The sequence below is a fragment of the Narcine bancroftii genome, chromosome 4 (assembly GCF_036971445.1).
Source record: "Narcine bancroftii isolate sNarBan1 chromosome 4, sNarBan1.hap1, whole genome shotgun sequence".
In the NCBI taxonomy this organism is placed as follows: domain Eukaryota; kingdom Metazoa; phylum Chordata; class Chondrichthyes; order Torpediniformes; family Narcinidae; genus Narcine; species Narcine bancroftii.
In genome coordinates this window covers 204245411-204261495 of record NC_091472.1, presented here as the reverse complement: position 1 = coordinate 204261495, position 16085 = coordinate 204245411, and the positions used below count along the sequence as shown (strand labels likewise).

The window sequence follows — 16085 nt, the reverse complement described above, 5'->3', positions numbered from 1 at the left end:
AATAGAATTAAGTTATTTGGGGCCCACTCTTGAAAGGGGTGTTCAGGATCATTCCACATGGGTCTGAACATTCTGTCTCAGTTTTCAAGTAGACATCAACTTTTTTAAAAATCAAATTTAGCGCTAAACCACATTTACTGCACAGCCTAAATGGTCCATTTAGTCTAAACTAATGGAATTACTTAATAAGAATCCATGGGGAAGTGATTCCCAGACACCTGCAACTTCAATCAGTAAGTTCATCCTTTAATTAGAAAAATCCCACTGCCATTTCATCTATTTTCCATCCACAAGCAATGGTCCCATGCAGGGAAGACTGGGGAACTGAAAATACAAGGCAACATTCAAATATAAAGGAAATATCACTCCAGGAGAAGCAGTGATGTTCTACTGACATTAAAATCAAATACATCTTACAAAAAAATCATTGAAATCTGATATTAACAGAAAAGGTAAAACTCATTCACCATGAATGGATCCGAAAATTAAATCACGTTAACTTTGACTGCAAAAGTAATCTGAATTGATTTTTTATCTGGCCTACTGAACTGAATAGATGCCTTGTGGTTATTGTGTTTCTGCTATTAGAATGCTGGTGTGCTAGTTAGAGAACAGCCAAGAAATGGACTGGGTCCATTAGGTCTACCTTGTATACAGTATGGGTACAATGCCAGTACATACAAAGTAAGCTTATGGTCAATTAGTTGCCAGCAATGCCTGTTTCATCTTAACTCCATGATCTGATAGCGGATTTCGTTGCATTCAACCCTTAACTAAGCCTGCCTATGTTTTGACACCATAGTTGCTCAGACAGTCTGTGAAATCTATTGGAAGTCAACTGGCAAATTGAAATTCCAAGCCTAAATCTAAATTAAATTAAGTCAAAGACCTCAAGCAGCAGGAATTTATCTGTTGTTGTATCAAGGCACAAGTTATCAGTAAGATATGTCATCGTCTTTAATGAGATCTGTTTGAATTACAGACCTGCTGCAGAGCTCCCATTGCCTTTTATTTTTCCCTACACTAATTATGGATCTTGTTAACCTTCTGCTCCACATAATTTACACATGCTTTAACGCACACACTTGGACATCAGACTCCTGCATCACACCAGATGACACTCCCACACAGCTCACATAACTAACTGCACAGTAAGCTCTAGTAATCACAATTTTATAATTAACACGCCTGTTGAAGGCACCTTCCAGGGCACTCAAGCCTTGCAAGACCAGATGTCCCCATGTTCATTGTTATTAATCTGGATGACACAATCCTTTTTAGTATTTTCCTTGCACTGCCTGTTCTATTGGTCTGTGGAGACATTATGTAGACTGTTGCCACTGCACCTCAAGGACTTGAAACAATTAGATTTGTAGCAGTTATAAGTCGATAAATGAGCTTCAGTTGACAAAGTAAAACTACTTCCTTTCATCATTTGAGGTGTCGGTGATCAGCAGCGGCCAGCATTTTTTGGGTGAGATTTAAACATTATTTTAATGCTTAAAAAGCCTTCCCTTGTTGTTTGTTGTTGTACAAACAAGTGATTTGCTGTTGCTACTGGGCTGTTTTTAAAAAATGACCAGCTCTCCGAAAAACCATCTATCCGACATAGGCCCGGTCCCCACAATTTCATATAATCGGAGTTATACTGTAATTGTGTGGCCACTTTCAAGGAGCTAATTCTTTTAAGAATCCTACCATTAACTAAAAAATTTCACTTAATTTTGCTCTCCCAAGTGCAACATCCCAGACTTGTATTAAACTCCATATGCTATTTCTCTGCCTATATCTGTAACTCATTTATATCCTTTTGTAACAGCACATTTGGCATAGAGCTTAGCACACAACGGCACTCCAGCACCAGCAATCAGGACTGGGGTTCGATTCCCGCGCTGTCTGTAAGGTGTCAGTGCATTCTCCTTGTGTCCGCATTGGTTTTCCCTCAAGGGGCTCCAGTTTCTTCCCACCGTTCAAAATGAACCAAGGGTTGTAGGTTAATTGGGTATAATTGGACACACAGGCTGTATGTCTACATTTTTAAAAAAAAAACACACACACACTCTCCTAACATCGATCCCAAAGGAACACTGGTCATAAAACTCCAGTCAGAACAACATCCTTCCACTTTTTACCATTGTCTTCTGTGGGCCAGCTAATTCTGAATCCAAATGATCAATTCACTGTGGATCCCATGCATCTATACCATGAGGAACCTTGACCAATACCCTACTAAAATCTATGTAGACAAATCCACAACCTTACCATTATTAACAACATTTGACATCTCCACAAGAATCTCAATCAAATTGGTAGATCATCTTCCCAACAAAAAACAATGCTAAATGTCCCAAATGACTGACCAGCCTTTCCAATTGAGTGCAAATCCTATCCCCAAGTATCCTCTTCAATAGTTTTCCAATCACTGATTAGGTTTAATGGCCTATAATTTCATGGATTATCCTTATTGAATAAAGGCTGGGACCTTGCCTGTTACCATCAGGTCCTGGGGTATCGCCACCTTAATGCTGTTCAAATGACTCAGCAGCATCTCATTCTTGATCTCAAAACATCCCAGTATATTAGCATTGCAAATTACTTATTTAGTACCACACCAACGTCCGTTAACTCCAAGCATACATTTCCTCCTTTGACCTTGGAATGGTTCTATTCTCTGCCTGGTCATCTTATTTTTACTATGTCTAAATTACCTTTGGATTCTCTTTCATCCTGATCGTGGAGGTTTCATGGACCCTTTTAGCCTTCCTAAAGGCCTGCTTGAGCTCTTCCCTGGAATTTTAATATTCCTTACTTTCCTAAACTTAACATTTTCTTTTTTAGTTTGGACCAAATTCAGAACTTCTCTCATCATTCAATTTTTTTAAAAAAACTTGCCATCCCTGACTTTTCTCCTTACTGGAGCATGTTGATACTGGATTAATTAGCTGGTCCTTACACAGCTCCCACAACAGATGCGGTCTTGCCCTATTACAGGAACTCCAATCAACTCTCCCCACTTCCTGTCTAATGATGTCATAATTTGCCCTCAACCAATTTAGTATTTTCTCATGAGATCCAGGCCTATCCTCATTCATAACTATCTTGAAACTTAAGAACTTGTGATCGCTATTCCCAAAATTCTCTCCTACCAAAATTCTGATCACCTGGTTCATTTACCAATGCAGATTCTAGAATGGTCCCTTCCCTCAATGTTCTGACTAAAGACTGCTTCATGAAACACTCCTGGATGTAATTAAAAGATACTGCCCCAAATAATGTTCTTCAGAACAGTAAAATCAGAACTTCAAACTTACTAAGCAGAAAACTAATAAATTTGGCTTCTGAATTACAATCTTCTAATCAGCCATCTATCCTCTTATTTCTTTCTCTTGCTTGAAAACAAGTTAATTTTGAATATTTCAACAAATGTTACATTTAAATCTCTCATTTAAGAGTGCGAAAAAGGAGGCAGTGCAATTTCACTTCCCTCCCATCATAGTACGTGCATTTGTGGGCAGAATTTGGCTCAGCTTCAACAGTAAAGCAGCTTCAAAGAATAGGAACTGAAGAAATCCAAGCTGTGCCAATAGACATAGTCGAACATTTGTAACATAAATTACAGGAAAGCACAAATGAACACACAGTCTCTCTTATACAGGGTACTTTCAGATCCACTATTGTAACTTTTTAGAAAGGCTGTACATGGAGTTTTCTGCCTTTCAATAAAAGATTTTTTTCCCCTTATTTGAATTCTAGTCATGTCACAAGAAACAAGGAGAGCTACATGATTCAGTTCACTTTAATCGTAAAGTTCAATGCTTGTCCTAATGCAGAATCCTGAATGGAACTCAGCCTACCTTGAAGAAGAGCTCAGGCCTGAAATGTCGGTAATATATCTTTATGTTCTGTGAGACCTGCTGACTTCCTCCAGCATTTATGAATGTTTATTTTTATTAATACAGAATCCACCTTTTTGTTCAAGGAAAGGCTCCCGTAGACTTGCTTGGAGCTGTTAATCACTTGATGTGAATTACTTTTTATTCAAACGACAAGCTTTTGACCAGCTCAAGTTCAGTTTTAACTATTATTGCAATTTTGCCATTTTCTTTGTATGATAATAATGTTTTTGTACATTCTTATTTAATTGTCATCTTGATAGCCTAGTTCTCCTTTCAAATCAGAAGAGTGCAGAACCCATTACTTAGAAGATATCCAAAAACCACTTTACCCAAATTCTAGTTATCCGCAAAGAATTTCAGCGGCGACATGTCATCACAAGTGAAAAATGCTGTGCTCAAGTGGGACTCTGACAAGCTGTTAGCGCCATTTTGAATCCAATGGAGCTCTCGTGTACTTAAGTGTGCTGTTAGTGCCATTTTTAATCCATTTTGAATGTTGGTGGATTTATCTTATTTTTGTCAGCAGACATCACGTTGTTTTTATGGCAAGAATTAAAACTTTAATTCATGCTTGAAAACCTTCCCTTGTTCTTGCTTCAACTGCTGATATAAGTATCGTACTGGGCTGGGACCTCGGGCTCCCGGGCAGGTTCGGTAACAGCTGTGGGAAGGTGTCGGGATCGACGTCGGCCAATACAAGAATTCTGCTGCTTAAAATGGGCTGCTTAAAGCCCTTTCTCAAGATATCCAGAAAATGCAGTTAACCAATACATAACCGGTCCCGAATGTTTCAGATAATCTGAAACGTACTGTCTTGGAAGACTGGCAATATTTGGGATTTGGTGTTTTAATAGGAAGAAAAATGGAGAGCGATAGATTATATAAAGAAATAAGAAAGTCTCCAGATGTTGGGGTCTAGTCCAATGCACAAACATGCCGAAGAAACACAGGTCATGTATCCACGGGAAGTAAAGGTGAACTGGCATCAGGTGTAGCAACATAGCAAGGAACAGCATGTTTGTGGATTGCAAAATGACATTTAAACACAACAGTAAATTTCAAACACACAATGTGCTGCAATAGATACTAGCTAGAACAATTAGCAAATCGCCTAGTTTATAGTATATTCTTCAATGACACACAAACAGCTGAAGACAGGAAATTTTATTTGATTCAAGGTCCTTATGAAATAGGTGTTTGCAGCTTTTGGGGTGACTGTGAGAAGACTGCGGCAAAGCTTCAAGAAGAGGGACTTAAATGTTAATTGAAAAACAAAGCACTGGAAAACAACAGGTGAGAGTCTGCGGAAAGAGTTAAACATTCAATCAGTTTATGTCAGAAGTGGGGAAAGCCAGGCAGGTAAAATGGAGAAGGGGAAAATCTGGGAAAACAAGGAGGGTATTTGATTGGGCAGCAGCCAAGAAGTTAAATATCGAAAAGAGCAGTAACATCAAGCAGCTCTGGAGGTACAAATAGGAGGCAGAATAACAAAACTAAATAGTGAAAACATGAAGTACACAAGGTGGAATTGAACTCAATATCCAATCCAAAGCACAATGAGTTTTTGGGCAGTTTCCTGAAGAAAACATCTACTTTCTATCTGCCCAGCCTTTCTACTTCAATGAGCATTGCAAAATCATTCTTGTAGTATTATCCTCTTTTGTTCCATGTTCTTGCTTGTTCATTTCTCTAACTTATTTTGTAATTTCAAAGCGACATTTTTTTGCATAAATCATCCCAATAATTTGGGAACCAACTGCAAATTGTAACCAAGCATCAAAGAAAAGCTAATTTAGTCTCTGGTTCTGAGTTTTAAATATATGTGGAGCTCTCATGTACCTGGACACCTTTCTGCACCAATGCTGTGGATACTGCACTAAACATCACCTCTACCGTGACCCTTCACTATTCTGAAGTTTACCACAATTTTTCATACTAGGGCTTCCATCAAATGCTTTTCTGAAGTCAGTGCAAAGCATGCGGCTGGGGCATGCAGAAGACATCACTTGCTCAAAAGAAAAGTTATGTACATTGGTGAGAAAGGATCATTACCTTTTGGACTCATGTTGAAAATGTGTCAAGATTATCAATCCAGAAATAATCCTGAATATTGCATAGATGGTGAACCTATTAAATTGAAAGAATTCTGCCACACTGGACCATTGATCACAATGATGAAATTATTAACCTTGTTTATTAATTTCCTTAATTTATCAAGCCAGAAGGTTGGTTCAATATTTAAATGGCTGTGAAATCAATTAATCGGAGATGAAAAAAATTCTGATCTTAACATCAAAATTTGACTCAGTGCCCAAAAAATTCCGACTTCATCAAACATAGGCCCATTTTGCAACGAAAATGTGCTCAGCTCTGATATGTCTAATTTTAAAATGTTAATACAATGGAACCCCAATTTAACGCGACCTTATTTAACATGAGCCCAGATATAATATGATCAGCCAGTGGACTCTTTTTTTGCCTCTTTCCAGAACTGAAATTGTTTTCAGATCAAAATGAAAATCACCGTTAGAAGATGACAATCTTTTTTAGTGAAAGATAAGTTTCACGCGCTTGACGCAATCAAGAATAAAAGTCAAACCCAAGTTGCACACGACCTTGACATAACTGAATCAACTCTTCATGGCTGGAAATCTCAGGAAGATAAGTTATGCGCGTCGCTTTGTAAAATTGAGGAAGAGGCGGGACTAAAGGCCAAACGCGTGAAGACAGCCTAAGATGTCAGCCTTGAAGACTCCCTGTACAAGTGGTTCATTCAAGCACACTCAGAAGGCCTTCCAACTTCTGGGCCTATTCTCAAAGCTCAATCCGAGAAGTTTGACCAGCTGATCAATGGAGAAACCTCACAGTTTAAAGCTAGAAATGGATGGCTAGACCAGTTTAAATGATGTCACGGGATTTCTCAAGTGTTAGTGTCAGAAATTCACTCAGCTGAGAGTTCTGCCACCAGCAAATATCCGGAAGAACTAAAAACTCTCTTAGAAGACGGTGGCTACATCAAACGACAAGTGTACAACTGTGACGAAACAGGCCTCTGATCCAAGACCACACATTGACTAGCAAAGATGATGCCCATCAATGTGAGGGGTTCAAACAACGCAAAGATCATGTTAAATTGTTGTTTTGTATTAACAAGACTAGAACACAAAAGTTAAAACCGCTAATGATTAGCAAATTTTGCTCACCCCACTGTTTCCACCATGTCAACATGACATCATTACTGTTCAAGTACACACAGAGCAGGAATGCTTGGATGACCAGTATCATCTTGAAGATTGGTTTTATGTAACTTTTGTCCCTGCTGTCTGCGCTCATTTGTGTAAGCAGAAGCTAGAAGCCAAAGCTCTTCTTTTATTTGACATCTGTCCCACCCACCTGCCAACTGCCAACCTATTATGCCGTGATGGATAGATTCGAGTTTCTTACCTCCCAATCAACACTACATCAAAGATCCAGCCCCTAGTTCAGGGAATCATCTCTGTGTTCAACCATAATTACAGGTGCAAATTAATTTGTAGAATTGAAGGCAAATCAACAACACTGGAAGACGATCTGAAAAGAACAAACATTAAAGAAGTTTACCACTTAGATAGGAAGGGCTGGGCAGCAGTCAGCTCCTCACGTGTGGGGAAAAATGCTGGGAGAAGAGTCTGGGTTCAGCCTTTTCATCACAAAAACCCACCAAGGAAGATGAAGATGATGATGATGATGAACATGAATTCTACGGCTTCGCAGATGGGTGAGGTGCAGAGGCTGTTTCAAATTAGGAGAGGGTTTTCACCGATGGTACTCTGCCAATGACGAATGCCCGATATATGAGCATCTGATGGATTCCAAGATTGTCCATAACGTTACTATAGCACCAGTTCCCGAACCACAGGAAGATGACAATGAGGAGCCTCCACCTCCACCTCCGAAAGTGTCTGAAGCCATTGAGTATCTTGAGGTTCGTTTACATTGGCTGGAGACCCAGGATGTGTTCCACATAAAAATCCTCCAGCTCCGAAGCATTTTGGATTTCGCTCCCCGCCAGCGACATGCTGCATCAGGCAACGAACACTCAATTGTATTTTTAAGAAAGAAAATGATGATTGTAATAAATAAAAAAAGATAATTGCAAACACAGGTATTGTACATGTGTTCTTTATTTTATTTTTGAAAACACACTGTTTTTGTGATCCTGATTTAGCACGACCCCGCTTTTGTTGCGATCTGATTCTTTGAACCTGGCATTAAAATAGGGTTCATCTGTAACTTCAGCAGCATGCATCCTGAAGGTATAAGCATATTTCTGTGAGCACTACTGATGATAGTCAAGTCCTGAATCACATCTTGCAACCTTCCCTCTGAAGTTCTGTAAAAGCAAAACAGAAGCTGAAATGTACATGTTCTTAAACTCTTAAGTTGTAGAGGGTCACTATGGTTATAGCTCGAGGTTATAACAAGAAAGAAGACTCTCACATGAAGGGAGTGTAGTTGATACTGAGTTTATTGAGATGCAGCTCTGCCTTCTATAGGCAGCCGGCTACATCACCACCGAGGGCGTGGCTTGAGCGGAGCTGACTGCCAATTGGCCACCTCAGATCCGCAGGCCTGGATTGGACCCCCTATGATCCGCTGACGGCGATTGGTTGATTTGGCCGCTATTCTGCAGCCTTTGGGTCTCCCATCCTGCATGCTCGATCACCACATTCGACGGCAATTTCCTGGGCTGACCCATGGAGTGGGCCGCTACAAAGTGATGTGTTTGGGACTATAAAATGCAAGGGAATCAGTACTATCCAGCCGTCCACATCAGGAGATTTAAAGAATGAACTTGCCAACACTAGTCCATTTATCCATGAGTGGTAATATAACAACTGAAAACTAATATATGAAGTCAGCAATGCAAGAAAATGAATAGGTCCTGGATTTGACCACAGCCTGACTTGTTTAAAGCTAAAAATCATAAATATTATTCCAAATACATGTACAAAACACTTAGTTAATGAAATGAATCTAACTCTAGATAAAATGGCAAGTAATAAAGGTAATATATTCAATAATTGTTATCCATATCCAACAGTGTCAGTGAAACGAATTCCAAATGAAATTTTAGGAAAAAAAATCTTGCACTCTATATTGCAATTTCATTCCAGTATGCGATAGGCCAGTGGTTCTCAACTTCTTTCTTTCCACTCAAATACCACTTTAATTAGTAAGAGATTGCTTCAGGTGGTGTGTGAGTGGAAAGAGAAAGTTTGAAAACCACTGTTTTAATCGTCCCTAATTGACTCGTCATGTGCACAGTTTCATAACTCCAAAGGAAATGGGCCAAGGACAATTTTTCTCAAGCAAAATATTTCAGTAACAATTGGGTCTACAGCAGTGATTCTCAACCTTCCCTTCCCACTCACATATCACCTAAAGTAATCCCTTACTAATCACAGAGTCCCGATGGCATAGGGATTAATTAAAGTGGTATGTGAAGAAAAAGGTTGAGAACCACTGCTATAGGCTATGCAAACTCAAAATATTATTACAGTTCACTTTCATGAGATACCTCAACTTAGTATAAATGTAACTTTCCTATTACTTGACAATAGATATGTCAACATGGTTGCATTCCAAAATTAATAACCAGCTAAATATTCCCAGTTTCTACTCCAAATTAGCTTCCCCCATTTTCAATATTCTTTTAAATTTGGTAAAATTATTGCTAATGTATGGCTCAAACTATAACTGCAGAAATTGTGAAATAAAGCTGCTCTGGGATACAACTCCATTTCTGTATCTGTGTGGTCATCAATATTACACAGAAAAAGATGTGTACAGTACAATTCCGATTATCCAAAATGGTCGGGACCAGCTCACCGGAGGCTTATTCGAACCGACTCAGGAGGTTCCGAGTGACGTCCCAATGTGATGACGTCATTTGGAATGCACAGGGTTTAAAAAGCTGCATGTGACTGAGTAAAGCGACTTTTACTGAACTTCGACTCGACTATGTTTGATCATTTTCTTGTTCTTCATTTCATATTGTGACACTGCTGCTACATTGGTGACCCTAATGGGCTCAAATGGAATTTGGACCCAACATGGACAACGCAGTGGTTTCGCACAGACTGCTGGTCTTTTGGACCACTCAACCTGAAGTTTGGTTTGGTCAGGCTGAGGCGCAGTTCCACATTCGCGGGATAGAAGTGGACACCACTAAGTACCATCATGTGATAAGCACCCTCGATCGGGCAACAGCCAGCCAAGTAGTGGATTTCCTTTGGGACCCACCAGCTCATGGCAAGTATAAAGCCCCAAAAGCCCTCCTTCTCCAGATTTATAATCTCTCACGGCGTGAGCGAGCTGCACGTCTCCTCCATATTGATGGCCTGGGGGACCGCACCCCTTCAGAGTTAATGAACGACATGATGGCACTGGCAGACAGCCATAGGCCTTGCTTGGTCTTCAAGCAGTTGTTTTTAGAACATATCCCAGAAGGTATATGCCTCATGCTGGTTGACAAGGACTTTGATAACCCTCGAACAGCTGCACACAGTTTGAGAGAGAGAGTCAGAAAGAAAAGTAAACAGGGGAAGGTAAAGAAGAAATGGAAAGAGAGAGGGGAGAGAGTTACCTGAAATGAGGACAATCGTCGTTCTAATTTCATGTCGGGTGAATTTTATTTTAAACCTATGAGGTCAGTTCAGCTTCAAAAAATTTCAGATAACTGTGGATTTCTGATTGTTTCGGACATCTTCATTTATCTCAACTCTATCTGAGGCAAACAAATGTCACTTTTGGGTTCAAAAAATTTCAGATAACTGAGGATTGTGGATAATCCAATTCTGGATAATCAGAGTTGCACTGTACTAACTAAATAAGACTTTTTTTCCATTTATAACATCACCAACAAGATGTTGAGAGGTTGTGGCATTCAGACTAATTTATCCCCGTTCAGCAGACATCTGATAACTCTGCCCAAGAAAAGTAATTGAATCATTGCTGTGGTAACGATTATTCAGATAATACTAAGTAAAACAATCAAGGGAAAGCCCCAGCTGGCACTACTGAAATATTTATGACATCGTATCTGCCTTCAGCTTTCCTGTGGAAATGTGCATAAATAACACAAGAAGAAAGTCTGTCATTCTCTTTCTGAAATAATCTGTTTAACTCAATCCCATTTCTTGTAGAGGCTGGGCTTTTAACAATCAACTTTCTCATGAGAAACATGTTGATTTCGAGCTCAAAACTTTCTTTGCAGAAAAGCTGTAAAATAAATGTTTACATTTCAATTAACCATATATAACCAGCACAGAACAGGCCATTTCGGCCCTACTAGTCCATGCCGTAGCAAATCCCCACCCTCCTAGTCCCACTGACCAGCACCCGGTCCATATCCCTCTAGTCCCCTCCTATCCATGTAACGATCCAGTCTTTCCTTAAATTGAAACGGTTCATTTTGTTCTTTATGATCTTTATCAACTACAGTTCAGTATTTAACGCCATCATCTCCTCCAAACTGACCAGCAAACTCCAAGAAATGGGTCACAGCATCTCACTGTGTAATTGGATCATAGATTTCGTCACCTCTCGACCACAATCAGTGAGGATTGGTAATAACTTCTCCTCCACAATCTCCCAGTACCAGAGCAGCACAGGGCTGTGTTCTTAGCCCCCTGCTCTACTCACTTTACATCTTCAACTGTGTGAGTCAATAATAACATCATCTACAAATCTGCCGATGATACCACAGTAGAGGGTTGTAAAAAGAAAGGTGATGACTCAATTTACAGGAGGGAGATTGAAAACTTGGCTGAATGGTGCACCAACAACTATCTCGCATTCAACGTCACCAAAACTAAAGAGCTGATTGTTGACTTCAGGAAGGGAAAGCCAGTGATCATTGGGAGATCAGAGATGGAGAGGGTGAGCAAATTTAAGTTTTTGGGAGTCATTATCTCGGACGATCTTTCCTGGACCCAACACACTAATGGCCTCGTGAAGCTAGCACCTCAGTGCCTCCACTTCTTCATGAATTTGCGGAGGTCTGGAATGACATCAGAAACGCTGGCAAATTTCTAGAGGTATGGTAGAAAGTTTGCTGACCAACTGCATCATGGTCTGGTTTGGGGACACCAATACCCCCTGAGGGTAAAGCCCCTTAAAAGGTAGTGGACACAGCGCAGGACATCACAGGCAAAAACCTCCCACTATTGAATACATGTACAGAGAATGCTGCCGTCGAGAGCAGCAGCAAACATCAAAGACCTTCACCACACAGCACACGCTCTGTTCTCACTGCTCCCATCAGGAAAGAGGTATCAGTGCCACAAGACTCGCACCACCAGGTTCAGGAACAGCTCCCCCTCCACCATCAGACTCCTCAACAACAAACTCAATCAGGGACTCATTTAAGGACTCTGATTTTGGAACTTTATTGTTATTTTTATTCTCTCTGTATTGCACAGTTTGTTTACATTTGTTAGCTGTTTACAGTTCTTTATTTGTTTACATATATATGCTGTGTACAGTTTTTTTGCATTGCCAATAAGTGGTAATTCTGCCTCACCCATAGGAAAAAAGAATCTCAGGGTTGTATGTGATGTCATGTTTGTACTTTGACAATAAATCAACAAAGGGATCTGTCTTCATCACCACATAAATCATTCTAGTTACTTCTTTCTGACATCATAAATTTCAGCAACTTTCTTTTCACACATACCTGCAGCAGCAAATCACAGAACAAACAAAACCAAAGACCTTTCTTTGATATATAAACATAGAAAATAGGTGCAGGAGTAGGCCATTTGGCACTTCAAGCCTACACCACCATTCAATATGATCATGGCTGATCAGTACCTGGTTCCTGCATTCTCCCCATACCCCCTGATCTCCTTAACCACAAGGGCCAAACCTAACCTACTCTAAATATTGACAAAGAACCAGCCTCAACTTCTTCCTGTGGCAAAGAATTCCACAGATCTACCATTCTCTGAGAGAAGAAATTTTTCCTCATCTCTGTCCTAAAAAACTTCCCCCTTATCCTTAAACTGTGACCCCTGGCTCTGGTTTCTCCCAGCATTGGAAACCACCTTCCTGCATCTAGTCTGTCTAAACCCTTAAGAATTTTATATGTTTCCATAAGATCCTCCCTCAAACTTCTAAATTCCAGAGAATACAAGCCTAGTCTATCCAACCTTTCTTCATATGTAAGTCCTTCCATCCCTGGTATCATTCTAGCGAACCCTCCATGACGAGGATGTCCTTCCTCAGATAAGGAGACCAAAACTACATGCAGTACTCTAGGTGTGGTCCCACCAAGGCCCTGCTCAGCTGCAGCAGGATCTCTGTACTCCTGTACTCAAATCCTTTTGCTCTGAGAATTCCGGTGCAGGCAAATAGTCTGGGACAAGATCAAATTTTAAAGTACTAATTTTATTACACAGTTTATTCACAGTGTGGCTTTCGCGCAAACAGAGGAACTACTGACATGGTCTTTGCCCTCAGACAGCTCCAAGAAAAGTGCAGAGAACAAAACAAAGGACTCTACATCACCTTTGTTGACCTCACCAAAGCCTTCGACACTGTGAGTAGGAAAGGGCTTTAGCAAATACTAGAGCGCCTCGGATGCCCCCCCAAGTTCCTCAACATGGTTATCCAACTGCACGAAAACCAACAAGGTCGGGTCAGATACAGCAATGAGTTCTCCGAACTCTTCTCCATTGACAATGGCGTGAAGCAAGGCTGCGTCCTCACACCAACCCTCTTTACTATCTTCTTCAGCATGATGCTGAACCAAGCCATGAAAGACCTCAACAATGAAGACGCTGTTTACATCTGGCATAGATGACAGTCTCTTCAATCTGAGGCGCCTGCAAGCTCACACCAAGAAACAAGAGCAACTTGTCCGTGAACTACTCTTTGCAGACCATGCTGCTTTAGTTGCCCATTCAGAGCCAGCTCTCCAGCGCATGACGTCCTGTTTTGCAGAAACTGCCAAAATGTTTGGCCTGGAAGTCAGCCTGAAGAAAACTGAGGTCTTCCATCAGCCAGCTCCCCACCATGACTACCAGCCCCCCCACATCTCCATTGGGCACACAGAACTCAAAACGGTCAACCAGTTTACTTACCTAGGCTGCACCATTTCACCTGATGCAAGGATCGACAACGAGATAGACAACAGACTCACCAAGGCAAATAGCACCTTTGGAAGACTACACAAAAGAGTCTGGAAAAACAACCACCTGAAAAACCTCACAAAGATTAGCATATACAGAGCGGTTGTCATACCCAGGCTCCTGTTCAGCTCTGAATCATGGGTCCTCTACCGGCATCACTTATGGCTCCTAGAACGCTTCCCTCAGCGCTGTCTCCGCTCCATCCTCAACATTCATTGGAATGACTTCATCACCAACATCGAAGTACTCGAGCTGGCAGAGTCCGCAAGCATCGAATCCATGCTGCTGAAGACCCAACTGTGCTGGGTGGGTCACATCTCCAGAATGGAGGACCATTGCCTTCCCAAGATCGTGTTCTATAGCGAGCTCTCCACTGGCCACCGAGACAGAGGTGCACCAAAGAAGAGGTACAAGGACTGCTTAAAAAAATCTCTTGGTGCCTGCCACATTGACCACCGCCAGTGGGCTGATATCGCCTCCAACCATGCATCTTGGCGCCTCACAGTTCGACGGGCAGCAACCTCCTTTGAAGAAGACCGCAGAGCCCACATCATTGATAAAAGACAAAGGAGGAAAAACCCAACACCCAACTCCAACCAACCAATTTTCCCTTGCAACCGCTGCAACCGTGCCTGCCTGTCCCGCATCGGACTTGTCAGTCACCAACGAGCCTGCAGCAGACATGAACATACCTCTCCAAAAATCTTCGTCCGCGAAGCCAAGCCAAAGAAAGAAAAGAATTTTATTTCTTACATTTAAACTGTGTGTGTCTGTGTGTGAGAGAGTGAGATATACCCAAACCATTACAGTCCAGGTCTTTGAAATTTGATGCCCAGAATTGAATTGATGGGAAGACTGGAGTTGTGGCTACTACAGACCTACAAATTCTTCTTGTGTTGCCTTTGAAGAAATGTCCATCCACATGAGCTGTGGTCATAACACTCCTGGTCCTTTTGTAGGCAAGGCTCGAACTGGGCAGCCTCTATGAAGCTTCCAAGACTCAGGCACCGATATCTCCAAGTGACCTTCACTGTTAGTCACACTCAAACTGAAGCATTTTGCTTCCGAAAAGATCTTCCTGGCACAGGTCAATCCACTAAAAAGCCCCAGTCATTCACAGAGCCAGCTTTGCTCTGAATTCCACAAATATGGCTGGCCACACAAGCTGTTTCAAAAAGCTGTTTTTTCTCCAGCATCAAAATGGTTCTCCCAAGCAAAATCAGTGTTATTGAAAATGTATTGTATCTAGAACAGACGATGACAAGCCTTCCCTCAGTTCTTCCAATGTTATCGAATAGTCGTTGAGTGTGACGTGTGTTGTGATGGTGCTTGTGTGACCATTCAGTTCCTCTTGTCTCTCCTATCCTTTAGTGATAAACCCATTTTACTAAAATGGGAACTTGTAATAAAAGGTAACAAATTGCAGTTACAGTTCAGAGGATATTAGTTAATTTTTGACTGAAAATCCAAGGAGGAGGACAAAATAAAAGTTCTTTTTGCTTCAGTAACATAATAAAAAGGTCTCAAAACAATTTCTCAGAATTCTTTTCACGGAAAATTGGCACCATAGCACAAAAGGTCAGGTGATTTAAAGCTTGGTCAAAGAGGCAGTTTTAAAGAGGTTGATAAATGAGAGGGAATTAGGACAATACACAATTGCCAATGGGAACAGCTAATGAGTTCAGCAATAGTTTAATATAAACTAGTCTCACTAACAGAAATAAATGGAAAGCTCCAATGTAGAGTGTTGTGATGGCGGGAGTAGGGGAGATCTATTTCAGAAGGCATGCCAGAAATGATTTTAAAAAAAGTCTTTATAATTAACTTTATGTCTTGGCCATGGCATTTCTCCAAATTCATTTTTAATCTCAATTTATCAGTCCATGGTTTTTCCACTGGATCATACACCCTGCTTCTACCCTCCCAACTTCATCTCATTCAGGAGGTTGTAATAACCATGCAAAAGCCTTTGGATAAATAACGCATCCCCTTCTAACAAACCCACATTAGCAAT

General features: G+C 40.9%; 2 protein-coding genes and 1 long non-coding RNA gene across 15 annotated transcripts in view; 1 reads left to right on the top strand and 2 right to left on the bottom strand.

Annotated features, from left to right (window-relative positions):
* Window positions 1–16085, bottom strand: part of LOC138761488 (septin-2) — a 206284-nt gene that overhangs the window by 78430 nt on the left and 111769 nt on the right. The window lies entirely within an intron of this gene.
* LOC138761487 (uncharacterized) lies at window positions 1386–15603 on the top strand. 8 transcript variants are annotated; one of them, XM_069933695.1, is made up of 5 exons: window positions 1386–1474; window positions 3754–3884; window positions 5075–5189; window positions 10005–10190; window positions 13340–15603. In XM_069933695.1, the coding sequence occupies exon 5, from the start codon at window positions 13712–13714 to the stop codon at window positions 14828–14830; it is 1119 nt and encodes a 372-aa protein (XP_069789796.1). In that variant the 5' UTR covers window positions 1386–1474; window positions 3754–3884; window positions 5075–5189; window positions 10005–10190; window positions 13340–13711; the 3' UTR covers window positions 14831–15603. The 8 variants fall into 8 exon arrangements, with proteins under 8 accessions (XP_069789796.1, XP_069789797.1, XP_069789795.1 ...); XM_069933696.1 differs by lacking the exon at window positions 5075–5189 and having other exon boundaries at window positions 3754–3880; XM_069933694.1 differs by having other exon boundaries at window positions 3754–3880; window positions 5090–10190.
* On the bottom strand, window positions 8042–11185 carry LOC138761489 (uncharacterized). The gene is made up of 2 exons (XR_011356349.1): window positions 10525–11185; window positions 8042–8268 (listed from the first exon to the last, which is right to left on the bottom strand). It is a non-coding gene; the product is annotated as an uncharacterized lncRNA (long non-coding RNA).